General features: G+C 42.3%; 2 protein-coding genes across 3 annotated transcripts; one reads left to right on the forward strand and one right to left on the reverse strand.

Annotated features, from left to right (window-relative positions):
* The first annotated feature begins 351 nt into the window (after positions 1 to 351).
* plk3 (polo-like kinase 3 (Drosophila)) lies at positions 352 to 6,937 on the forward strand. Of its 2 annotated transcripts, XM_063218926.1 has the most exons (15): positions 352 to 642; positions 1,316 to 1,423; positions 1,515 to 1,631; positions 1,741 to 1,870; positions 1,988 to 2,075; positions 2,191 to 2,286; positions 2,424 to 2,619; positions 2,736 to 2,862; positions 2,966 to 3,075; positions 3,911 to 4,022; positions 4,338 to 4,421; positions 4,628 to 4,790; positions 5,346 to 5,475; positions 5,658 to 5,771; positions 5,926 to 6,934. In XM_063218926.1, exons 1-15 carry the CDS (start codon positions 436 to 438, stop codon positions 6,121 to 6,123), a joined length of 1,980 nt encoding a protein of 659 aa, XP_063074996.1. In that variant the 5' UTR covers positions 352 to 435; the 3' UTR covers positions 6,124 to 6,934. The 2 variants fall into 2 exon arrangements, with proteins under 2 accessions (XP_063074996.1, XP_063074997.1); XM_063218927.1 differs by lacking the exon at positions 2,191 to 2,286 and having other exon boundaries at positions 5,926 to 6,937.
* Positions 6,938 to 7,058: 121 nt separating this feature from the next.
* Positions 7,059 to 9,156, reverse strand: LOC134465314 (dynein light chain Tctex-type 4). Its single transcript, XM_063218929.1, has 2 exons — positions 9,116 to 9,156; positions 7,059 to 7,797 (listed from the first exon to the last, which is right to left on the reverse strand). The coding sequence occupies exon 2, from the start codon at positions 7,792 to 7,794 to the stop codon at positions 7,078 to 7,080; it is 717 nt and encodes a 238-aa protein (XP_063074999.1). The 5' UTR covers positions 7,795 to 7,797; positions 9,116 to 9,156; the 3' UTR covers positions 7,059 to 7,077.
* Between the last annotated feature and the right edge of the window lie 2,849 nt (positions 9,157 to 12,005).

The following is a 12,005-nucleotide window of genomic DNA, read 5'->3' on the forward strand; positions in this document are numbered from 1 at the left end:
AGTAAATTCACTAACTGGTGCCGTGAATGATAGTGTAATAATGTATTAATGAATGGCTGGAACAGTGTGTGGATTGTTATTACTGAAGCCAGATTACCAAACACCTATAATAGCCTACTACTAAAACCATGGGTAGGCTACTGAAAACACACAAACATATATTGATTGGATGATCCTCTCAGTCCATTCACTTTCTGGATGAAATTAGTTGCTTTGATTGCTGACAGATTGAAAGCACTTCAAGCAAACCTAGTGGCTTTCTTGTCTCAGGCACCACCCCTGCAATCCTGACGTCACCATCGGTTGGCCAATATACACTACTTCAGGAATTCCCTGCCCGAGCATGCCTAAGTAACTCTCAGCAGTCAAGATAGAGCGGACGGACCCGGCTACTTCTGAGGGGGCACTGCTTTGGATTTGGATATATTCCTGTGGATGGATTGTACTGGATTCACTGCGGTACAACGTCTTTCTGCCCCAATGATGGCTACGGAGTTGGGCGTATATAAACCATCCGAGCGGACACTTCCAACCCCTCAAATGCCATCCAAACCAAATCGGACTAAAACGGAGACGACGCCAGAGGTGGTGGTTGATGTGGAAGGGAAGAGGTCATATCAAAAAGGAAAGATCCTGGGAAAGGTAGCAAATCATTTACCCGGCTTCCTTTGGCTCGCTATTGTTTCATCCTTTGTTCAACATGTGTGGAAATTATAGTGATGATGTCGACATTGCCTACAATCACTAGGAACGTGTGCGCCACGTAGAATTTGGGACCAGGTGTCCGCTAATGACCGCATTGAGGATATGACTAACCTAAGTTTTACTGTAATGTGCCTCTCCCAATGGTTTCATCACCTTTACGCACACTGATTTGGACTGTATCCTATATGCCATCCCGTTCCATTTCCATTGGGCGACATATGGTGTGTCGACTTGCCACCCTGTGTCTCAGGCGTCGTTGAATTGATAGTTGTTCAACATTGAGACGCATCTGGATCAAATTATCAATGTATTTCTGTCTTGCGCTTGTCGCTGTTGCCTGGTTCAAGCATCTCTGGCTGCGACGCTATGAAACCGATCTGGTTAAAATGCGGATGCCAGTAAATCCTGATTTTACGCAAAGCGCTCATGGATTGTTCTCATGGCTGACGCGTTATTTGTTGTATAGGACAGATTGTCAACGTTTAAAATCATAAAGGCCATTAACTGTATACGCCTTTTGGGGTACGCCCAAAGCCCGCAGATGTGATCTTACATTTGTATGTCATCAATCAGATTGTGATTAATGTATGTTTTTTTGTTTTGTTCCAAGGGTGGTTTTGCGCGATGCTACGAAATGACAGACGTGGCCACAGAGAAAACGTATGCTGTGAAGGTTATACCACAAAGCAGAGTGATCAAGCCCCATCAGCGAGGAAAGGTAAAGCAAGTGGCATACCTGTGGCCGTTGAGATGAGGAGTATTTTATATGCCATTGCGATGTATTAAAGGCTACTCTCTGTCCCCAACAGGTAATGAATGAAATCGAGCTCCACAGAACTTTGCAACACAAGCACGTTGTGAAATTCTCGCACCATTTTGAAGATGCTGAAAACATCTACATCTTCATGGAATTATGCAGTAGAAAGGTATGTGTCGGCCCTTGGGCCCTACAGTAGACTAATTGTTGCGTTCGTCCTGCTGAGTTACAGTACAGCAGAACCCTTATATGGATCCCCTTCTTCTTTTCCTCTTCAGTCCCTTGCACACATATGGAAAGCGAGGCACACTTTGACCGACCCTGAGGTGCGTTATTACCTGAAGCAGATCATCTCTGGACTGAAATATCTCCACAACAAGGGCATCCTTCACAGAGATCTCAAACTCGGTAGGTGGCCCGTTATCTTCTGGGAGTGGGGGCTGCATGTGCCCAGGTGTCTTTTCATGTTCATCTGCGTTTGGAATGGCCAATGATGCAGTTGAATGACGTCAGCTAATTTTGCAGGTAACTTCTTCGTGAGTGAGAGTATGGAATTGAGATTAGGAGACTTTGGGCTGGCAACTAAACTGGAGACTGGTGACCAGAAGAGAAAGTGAGTTCTCCTGTCATTATTATTTAATTGCTGGTGTACCCATATCTGGGTGGCGGTGGTAATAACATTCCTTAATTTCGGAATATTATTTTTTTTTCCCCCACAATGTTTTCAGGACCATATGTGGAACACCCAATTACCTTGCACCGGAAGTGCTGAATAGACAGGGGCATGGGACTGAATCAGACGTGTGGTCTCTGGGCTGTGTCATGTAAGTTTACCATGCCATTATACTGTATATCACTGGCTTCTGAAGATCCTCTCAGCATATGGGAATTGATTCAAATTAGTATGTGGTAATTTCTGTAACTGCCATGTGGGTTATTAAAATCCTTTTTTTCTGGACAGATACACATTGCTGTGTGGGAATCCACCTTTTGAAACGTTGGACTTGAAAGAGACATACAAATGCATAAAGGACGTACGCTATACCCTCCCTCCCACCCTACTGCCTGCGGCTCAGAAGTTGATCTCCTCCATTCTGCAGAAGAACCCTGCTGACCGCCTCACCTTGGACCAGATCCTTTCCCACGACTATTTCAAGGTGACTGTCATAGCTTAAATGCCGTCTTACTTCAGCACAGGGACACTTGGGGTGTGTGGCTGTAACCTTCTCAAGTATTCACCATGTGATTTTATGTCTTTGTTCTCCCTGTTCAGGGCTTCACACCAGACACGTTGCCTCCCAGCAGCTGTGTCATGGTACCAGAGTTTAATCACCCCACCCCGGCCAGGAAGCTGTTCACCAAGGTGGCAAAGACCCTGTTTGGCAGAAAGAAATCTAAAGGTTGGTTTTGGTCATTATTGTTGTTGTTGTCAACGTTTCTTCCTGGTACTTTCCACTGTATTGTTCTGACTGTTCCACTGACTGTTCCTGTGTTCCCCTGTAGTGGAAAAGTGTCCCGTGGAAGAGAAGGATGACATCTCCAAACTGGTGTCGGGCATTGTGAAGTGTTCAGTCAGCCGACAGATGAGCTGCAAGGTGGTGGGCGCACAAGAGGTAAGCTATTACTTCTCCCTCCCTACAGTGCAAATTCTATACATTCTTCTGAATGCCTGTGGTTACTGGCAGAGGGGAGTGAAAGCAATAACTTGTAGGGTACTGTAAGATGTGGTGATTGTAGATCTAAGAAATTTGGTCTCTCGCCAACCTCATCGCCAGAGAGCAGAATCGTGTGAACGGCATAATAATAATCACTGCAAAATCCTTTTGAAGTATCTCAATTTTAGTCAGTTTCATTTGAATGCCCTCCACTATTAAAGCAAGTGCCAGATCTGCTGAGTCTTTGTGTGTGTGTGTGTGTGTGTGTGTGTGTGTGTGTGTGTGTGTGTGTCTGTCTGTCTGTCTGTCTGTCTGTCTGTCTGTCTGTCTGTCTGTCTGTCTGTCTGTCTGTGTGTGTGTGTGTGTGTGTGTGTGTGTGTGTGTGTGTGTGTGTGTGTGTGTGTGTGTGTGTGTGTGTGTGTGTGTGTGTGAATTGTGCTGAAAGTCTAAGAATAGCATAGTGCTGAACAAATTGAATTCTTAACCTAATGATCTATAAGGACAGTGCAGTTAATGGCTTCGCCAACAAAAGACACAAATACTAAGAGCCTTCACACAGCCAGGTGAAGGGGAAGCCTGTCTCTATTTTGATACACAGGCAGGCTAAATCTTGAGACTTTCATGGCTGTAATGGCCTATTTGAGTATAGAATTTGACCAACTCTACTAAATAATTATTATATTATATTTTCATGTTATTATAATAATATTGTATTATAAATAATAACCAATTCATGTTTTTTGTAGCACATAAATCACTCATTTTGTCTTGTTTTCACTTTCTGTGTTGTCAGGCTACGTCACCCACGGGTGCCTTGGCTAGCTCGGACCCCTTTGATGTGCAAGCTGAAGAGGAGTCCAGGAAGTCTTCATCTCCATCCTCAAAGAGCACCATAGACAGCAGAAGTAAGGACGCACACTAGTCGCCCACCTATGTGCTTTCAACTTTTAAAAGATGTGTGGGGTCTTTTGTAAATGGAGATACCGGATTTTTGGTTTTAAATTGACCGGTGTTACTGGTGTTGGTACAATAACATTTTTTGGCAAACTGCATTGCTTGGGCATTTTGAAAACGGCCTCCTTCTTTCTTAGATTTGCGTGTTCAACAGACATATTGACATTGCACAGTAACTACTCATTTGGCTGCCTTGCATTGTTTAGATTCTTCAAGCATTTGTGAGTTGTGGCTGAAGGGAGTCTTTTGTTCTTTTCGTCCCTTAGCTTTGGAAGACACTACCACGTCTGCTGGTGTGGCCAGGTCCGCTGTGAATGTTCTCAACAACTGTTTGGCCCTCATGCCTGCAGGTCTGTATACCACATTGTATAATAATCACTTAGCTGACCTGGGGTGCATTTCTCGAAAGCGAAGTTGTTAGCAGTTAGCAACTTGAGTAGTTTATAGTTAGCAACTTTGGTTTCGAGAACAGCACCCCTGGTGTGTATATGCAAGTCATATTGTGAAGATCAAAAACAATTTTTTACTGTAATTGACGTGTTCATTTTCATTTTAGCTTCGAGAAACCCAATGTGCATCCAAAAACCCAAACCCTTCATCTGGGTTACCAAATGGGTGGACTACTCCAACAAATATGGATTTGGCTACCAGCTCTCAAATCAGAACATTGGAGTTCTGTTTAATGATGGGACCCATCTGAGTTTATGTGAACAGAGAAAGTAAGTCTCTTTGCCTAAGGTTGTGTTTCACACAATAATGCTTTTAGATTTATTTATGTTTAGCTGGTTGACAAATCTTGTTGACCTGAATATTGGAGCAATACATTTTCCATCTAGATGGCAACATAGATGTTGCAGAATCGATTGGCTTTAAATATTTTGATTTTGCTGATGTACTGTATACTGTTAAGGGTCAGATGGCAGTTGCTTTGTTAACTGAGCATACTGACAACTGAAGACAAAGGAATAATATAGCAATTGTTGTCAGATCTACTTGCTCTGGAACCAATTTGGAAAGCATTACCAGTAGTTGCAGGTTACCCAAAATGCCCAACATCCCAATTTTTGATCTGTTGTGTGGAGAGAATCTTTATCTTCAGTAGACGTTTTGTGATGTTCGTCTCACATTTACATTGAGAGTTCTCCAACTCCATAGTGGACATTCGTCCCTCCAATCAACCATGACGACTGCTTGTGTCATATTCAAATACAAATTCAACTTTTTAATTAATTTCCCATGGCCTAACATTTTGCCTCTTTTTGTCTCCCTCTCAGGGTCATCCACTACTCTTTGGGAAATAATTTGCACTTTAAGTTCCAAGCTGACGCCCTTCCAGAGCGGCTGCAGAGTCAGAAGCAGATTGTGGAGTTGATCGCCAACTACATGGAGCAAAACTTGATGGAGGTTTGTGACTCTCCCTTTTTTAAAAAAAAACTAAAAAGAATAATCTGTTTGTTTAAGCCTCCATATCCTTGCGCTGTGATGCTTAGATCTTCCGCCTGCTGTATTTTTTGATTATGGTCGGTCGTGTGTTTCTTGCTGGAGTAATTGAAGGATTCCCCTCGCCTCTCTCTCTCTCCTTCCAGGGTGGTGATGTGCCAGATGAGGACCTGCCTCCCCCCTCTGAGTCCCCTGTCCTGCTGCAATGGGTGAAGACGGACCACGCACTTGTCATGTTCTTCAATAACGGCACTGTGCAGGTATTTCTTTTGTTTGTCTTGATGTCTTGAATATGTTTTGCAATACTAAGCATTTTTGGGCCTGAAAATGAGGAGATTGTTGAAAGAGCTTAACAACCCAGACAGTTCTTGAAACAGCTCAGCAACTCATTTTGTCTACTTTCTTTTTTTCCAGGTGAATTTCTACACAGACCACACAAAACTCATCCTTTGCAAAGCCGCGGACTCCTCTTACATACTAACATACATCAACCGAGAGCGTGTATCGCGCACCTTTTCAGTCGACGTTCTCAGTGATCGAGGATGCTCAGCAGAACTTCGTCACAGGATACGCTATGTGATTCAGCTCCTGCAGCATCACAGGGGAAGCTAAATCATCACTACCGCTGCCTCCTCGCCTAGTTAACAGGGTGGTCGTTCAACTACTCTGTCTCCGTGCCACTCGTTGCTGCTGTCAGCTTCTCCTTGGAGCAACCCTCAGACCTCAAGGTGGGAGACTTTCCACCGCAATGTGAAGACTCCTCCTGCTTTTGGCCAGTATCTGGCCCCTATGGACTTTGGTGCACTGTTTTTTTGTTTGTTTTTTGTTTTTTTTGTCATCCAATATGTATATATTGTGTTTGTGTGTGTATATAGAGGCCGAATCGAAACTATCAATGCAGGCTTGGCTTTTATTTTTTTACACTGGTGAATGGAGTCCTGTAGGTGCCAAACGTTTTATTTAAAACATTTTAAGGACAAGTGTCAAGTACAGCAAATTATGTTATCACTAATTTAATTTCCTTTTGTTTATGATTTGATTTTAAAATGAACAAGCACTACATTGCCTGACATAAGCTGTTGGCTGTTCACAAGAATAATGACCCAGTAATATCAGTCATTTCAGAATGGTGCACATATATCTTGTACCTCCTGCTTGATATACTGTTTGTCCTCCATCTGTGGTAATACTCTGCAAAACTGTGAGCCTGAGTGTACTATATATGTCCTAGAACTAACAAGTATTGTATTAAGAATCCCAATATTGTGAAAGCCATTGCCCTTATAGACAAAACTTTATTTTTTGTGTATCATATCATATATAATTCCTATTTATTATAATTATTTGTACTTTTTTATTTATTTGTGTAAATGTATGGTGTCGCCATGTTTTGAAGAATGCAGTATGTTCATTGACCTTAAGTGGACTAAAATAAAAATGGCAATTTTTCAAATAATTACTTCTCTCTTGTCTTAAAACTAAGACTATAAAAGCTCTTGCTGTAACATGTCAACTGGGCTAAGTGAAACTGGAAATTCAACAAATTGTTTCCTTGCTGTGGATTCCTCACTCATAGTATGTTCCATAGACGATGGCCACCGTGAAAAGAGACTCATTCTGGAATGTTGCTGCAGCAAAGTCATCTCTGGTGGAGTCTAATAAGCTTCGACTGGCCACGGTGAGACTCTGGTCTCCCGCCTGGCCTATCACCACTTGGCAGACAAGCTTGTACCGCGGAGGGCACGTGTCTTTGACTTTGCTTCGTATCAGATCGGCCAGGATTTGGCTGAGATGGCTGCACGAGCTTGCATTGTAGCATGCACCATCTAAATAAGTATTCAGAGTGGCCTGGATACTTTGTGTTGTGCGCCCAGAACTGAAAGTATTCCCTCGATCATCAGGTCCCATTCTGTAGGTGTTCTCTTGACCCACCTCTTGCACAGGCTGAGGCAGAAGGAGACCTGAGAAACTAACACGTCCAGCGTGTGGCCAGGCCCCAACCGAGAAACGCTTGCCGAAGAACGTGGAGTCTCGCCGAGCAAAGGGAGAGGCTGGGTAGCTGACGGCAGGACTGAGGTGGGAGGCATCGGAAGAGACCCTCCTGAGAAGTAGGGCTGGGAGTCGGAGAGGGGCAGGGTCTTTGGAGTGGTCACGAGAGCTCCGGCGGGTTGAGATGGATGCCCTGCGAAGGCGCTGAGGACCCTCCGATGCTTGGTGGTCATGGTTGAACTGGGCTAATGTCTCCTGGGAGAGGGGCAGAGTCTGGGAGCTCAAGGTTGACATCTCCTACAAAACCAACAGAATCACATATTCATCAGTTATGGTTTAACTAGCAGAATATTTTACTTATACATGGGTTCAACGTATTTATCAACACTAATTTTTTGACCAACAGCAGTTTCCAACAATCAGAGGTTGAGTTGTGTGCAGCTAGTTTCGCGCAGTCAGGGGAAAACAAAAATGTAGAACCCATGTATAGTATAGGCATACAGGCCATGTGCTATGTAGAGCAGGTAAACATGATCTACCACAAAGAAACTAAAAAAGAAAGCATTACTATCACCTTTATACTTGTTATAAACACTGCTGATACATTTATTGTTTAAGTTTATGTCTTCCTAAGCATGCTTTCACCAATATTTAGTCATTTGTCTTCACATTTACAAGCATTTATATCTTGTGAGGTACGTAACTTCTAAGTTTTACCTCACAGGTTGTTGTGAAAGCGGCAAGCCTGCCCTTCAAATCTCAGGGAATTTCCCCGTTGGCTGCCAGGTGCTCTCATCTTAGTATGCACCAGCAATAAACAAAGGCAGTAACAGTCCTGACATCAATCAAAATCATTTTTAAAAAATGTTGCACATTTTGCTCCATGTTTTATTGAATGAAGTGTCATTTCAGCTGTCTGCCTTCTTCAAACATACAAATACAAATATCCCCAAGTAGTGACGAACACCTGACGAGAGTTCACCCCAGTATTAATATACGTAGGTCTACTTAACAATACAGTTTAAACACAAAAATCTTAATTTATATTGACTATAGCTACCATTCACAATCCGAAATTTCCTTTTTTTTACCACCTGCAACCCGCTCATACTTCTGAAGATTAAGTCGAATGAGGATCTTTCTAACGACATCTTTTCACCATAAACTTGCATAATCATCAAACCTCTCCTTTTCAATCTTGTTTTGAATGTCACATAAAAGAAAGAACACATAGTAAATGTCCCTTACAACTGTAGAAACTGTAGAAATGGATTTCTGTTACAAAACCTTTCACCATAAACTTGCATAACCATCAAACCTCTCCTTTTCAATCTTGTTTTGAATGTCACATAAAAGAAAGAACACATAGTAAATGTCCCTTACAACTGTAGAAACTGTAGAAATGGATTTCTGTTCCAAAACCTAGCTACATATTTTAGAATAGTTATGATGAATGGTCCCTGGCAGACTCTCTTCATATTCTTTTTCTTACATAATATGTTATTGGTACATGGCTTTAAGTCTGAGATCATCTTTTAGCATTCTCCAGAAAGTACAGACTTCAAAAGGTCTCCAGATACAAACCCCTACAAAAATCTTATGATATCTTACCTACACAAATCAGCAGGAGAGATAGTTGATTTTTTTCTTGCTTTAGGCGGCTGCTACAGTGACACTATTCAGAACAGTGTGGTAGACCACTGGTGGTAGTTACCAAATATAAACAATACATTATCTAGGCTGGTGTTTCTTTGTAAAGGGCCTGCCCGTAAATTATTTGCAGGAGGGCAATGCAGGGTCACTCAGCAACCATAACAACAGCTCAAGCCGTGGTAATCACTCGCATGGCACCATGTATGAAGCACCTGGATGCATGTCTGCCATACACTATGCTGTTGCCTTACAGACAAACAGGGCTCTAGATTAACTTTTTTTCATGACCAGCCAAAATGGCAAGTATGTTAATCTTACTAGCCAAACACACACTTACTAATGGGTCAAAGTGGCTAATAATAATCAGCCAAACAGAATTTTCACCTGCATTTGGCCGGTTGACTGGAGAGCCCGGCAGACAAAGATCTTCCTTTTCCCTCTACATACAGAGGGACGTCTATTTTCTATTTTGGGTGAAGTTTCCATTCAAGGAGTAGAATGACAGGACAATCAGGACATTCTGTGTCTACTGCCACGATCAGAGAGAGATGGGGGTGGGGTGGGGGGGGGGGGGGTGTTGCTGAGTCACACTGGTTTTCTTTGCATACATGTGTGTAGTGTGCCATGTCCAGAGGGGTTTGTTAGCTTAGACCTTTGGTTGATGCTTAGGTAGATGGAGACTAGTTCATTCGTAATGCTTTGGAGAAGAGTTGAAACCTGCAGCCAGAACCATTGGCTAAACAGTGGCGAACTAAAGTCTTTAAGAGAGGTTTTGGTCTCCCAGGATGGAGCGGTCTCCGGTAATAGAGGAGAACGCCGCCTGAATAAAAAGCATTATGTTCAGTCTAATTAAATGTGTTTCTGTACGGTTACAAAGAGAGGTGGTTTTCCCTGCGGCAAACATGTCTTTATACTTCGGAATGAATTAATCCCTGTAACCTCGAGGAAGAGACTCTGACAGCTGTTTGCTCTGTTTCACTACAAACTTGCTGAGCACGCACGTCTGAAAGGCACAATACAGTCGGGCTGGAACAAGTAATTTCCAATTAGCTGTATACCTAACGACTGATCCTATCACGGCATATTCAAACTTTGTAGTCATTTTCATTTCTTGCTTTTAATGTGCCAAAAATGTGCAGGCTACATGTAAAGCACAACAATGTGAAGTGTTCCCACATATCCTGAGATGATTTACTGGGGCTGGGAGTGGCCTTTCATTTCTAGCATGTAACTGTAAACAGAGGAGATGAAAGATCTGAAGCATGGTCAAGTCACATATTAACCATGACGCTCACAAGCCTGGACTTGTAGCCTATGTGGGGAATGCCATGGACCAATAGGCACTCAAACATACTGTAGATGTTGAGGAAGCTGTGAAAAGAAAAATGTCATGAGATTGACTGAAATGGTTATTATACTTTTTCAATGTGCTAGAGATTAATTTAAAATATACATCAAGAAGCAGCAACAGAATCATTAAATAGTGACAGGGGGAGGGGGGGTTGAGGAGTAATAGGTAGGACATGTTGTAAACTGAAATACCAGGGCATTTTCCATGATACAGGTGAGCCTGAGCTGAGCGCTCTACTGTTACAACACACACCTAATTACAATGCACCTCACGGCTGCTCACCGCACTGATGCTCACAGACTGAAATATAGGAACTGGCTGCTGCTGCTGCTGCTGCTGCTGCTGCCGCTGCTGCCGCTGCCGCTGCTGCTGCTGCTGCTGCTGCTGCTGCTGGGCTGGGCTGGGGCTGGGGCTGGGGCTGGGGCTGGGCTGGGCTGGGTGCACTCACTACTTCCCTGAGGCTAAACACAACTCTAGAGTATAGCTTGTGTGTGATCAAGTGTCACATTGTTTCTGTAAGATAACAGTATGGTTTATCTTTGCATATAAAACCAGCTGAAAAAGAGTACCTCAGAATTTTTATATGCTTAAAAACTATAGGCCCATTTCAAATATCACTTTCATTGCTAAGATTATTGAGAAAGTGGTATTTAACCAGATTGATGACTACTTCAATTTGAATTTGAATGGTCTTCATCATGAAGTTAAAACGGGTTTTCTACAGAAAAATACGGAAAATTCTTTAATGAAAGTCTTAAGTGACACATGACTGCTGCATTTAACACCAATAAGTAGATTCGAATCTTTTTTTAATCTCAGTAGGTAATCTTCAATGGTTCAAATCTTACTTAGATGACAAAAATGACTTAATGTCTCAAACAAAATACAATGAAGTATGGGGTGCCACAAGGATCGCTTCTGGTGCCTCTTTTATTCAACTTGTACGTATACCTCTTGGTCAAATTGTAGCTTAAATTTAGAAAAAAAGGAGGTTTAGAAGCTTTCATATAGTTTCTTCCCATTCTCTGGCATCAGAATAATGACATCATGCCATGCCATCAGTTTGAATCTGTGTAGTTTTAACCCTCTCAGGTATGAATGCCTGTCATAAGAGTAAGATGCTGACATTGTAAAATCAACAGAGATTTACTGTATATAGGTAATTTTAGCCTATTTACTAGTATTTGATAGTATTAGTATTTCCAAAGTCTTTGGTTGGAGGAAAATAACTTTTAGGCCCTTACCCCCCAAAAGCCTTTTGAACACCCCTTTTCACCATCATGCATTCTTTCAAGTAACATATTCATACAGATTTTTATATAAAACTAAAGCTCAAACTTCCCTCCCTCGGTCATGGCCAAAATCTATTCACAGAACCTGGACTTTCAGTTTCATTAATCAGAGGCAGCAGTTCCTGGTTTAAATAAGAGTGATGGCTATGGTCCTCTGTATGATTAATCTTACTGCCAAAAAAAACTTGATGACTGATGTCATAGCCAGC

This window comes from Engraulis encrasicolus, chromosome 16 (assembly GCF_034702125.1).
Source record: "Engraulis encrasicolus isolate BLACKSEA-1 chromosome 16, IST_EnEncr_1.0, whole genome shotgun sequence".
Classification (NCBI taxonomy): domain Eukaryota; kingdom Metazoa; phylum Chordata; class Actinopteri; order Clupeiformes; family Engraulidae; genus Engraulis; species Engraulis encrasicolus.

What these genes read in the sequence shown, in the direction of transcription:
- plk3 (XM_063218926.1), top strand. Translation starts at nt 436, where the DNA reads ATGGATTGTACTGGATTCACTGCGGTACAACGTCTTTCTGCCCCAATG. An exon ending in TGGAATTATGCAGTAGAAAG is followed by an intron (nt 1,632 to 1,740) that starts GTATGTGTCGGC and finishes TTTCCTCTTCAG; the next exon opens with TCCCTTGCACACATATGGAA. An exon ending in TCAATAACGGCACTGTGCAG is followed by an intron (nt 5,772 to 5,925) that starts GTATTTCTTTTG and finishes CTTTTTTTCCAG; the next exon opens with GTGAATTTCTACACAGACCA.
- LOC134465314 (XM_063218929.1), bottom strand. Translation starts at nt 7,794, where the DNA reads ATGTCAACCTTGAGCTCCCAGACTCTGCCCCTCTCCCAGGAGACATTA.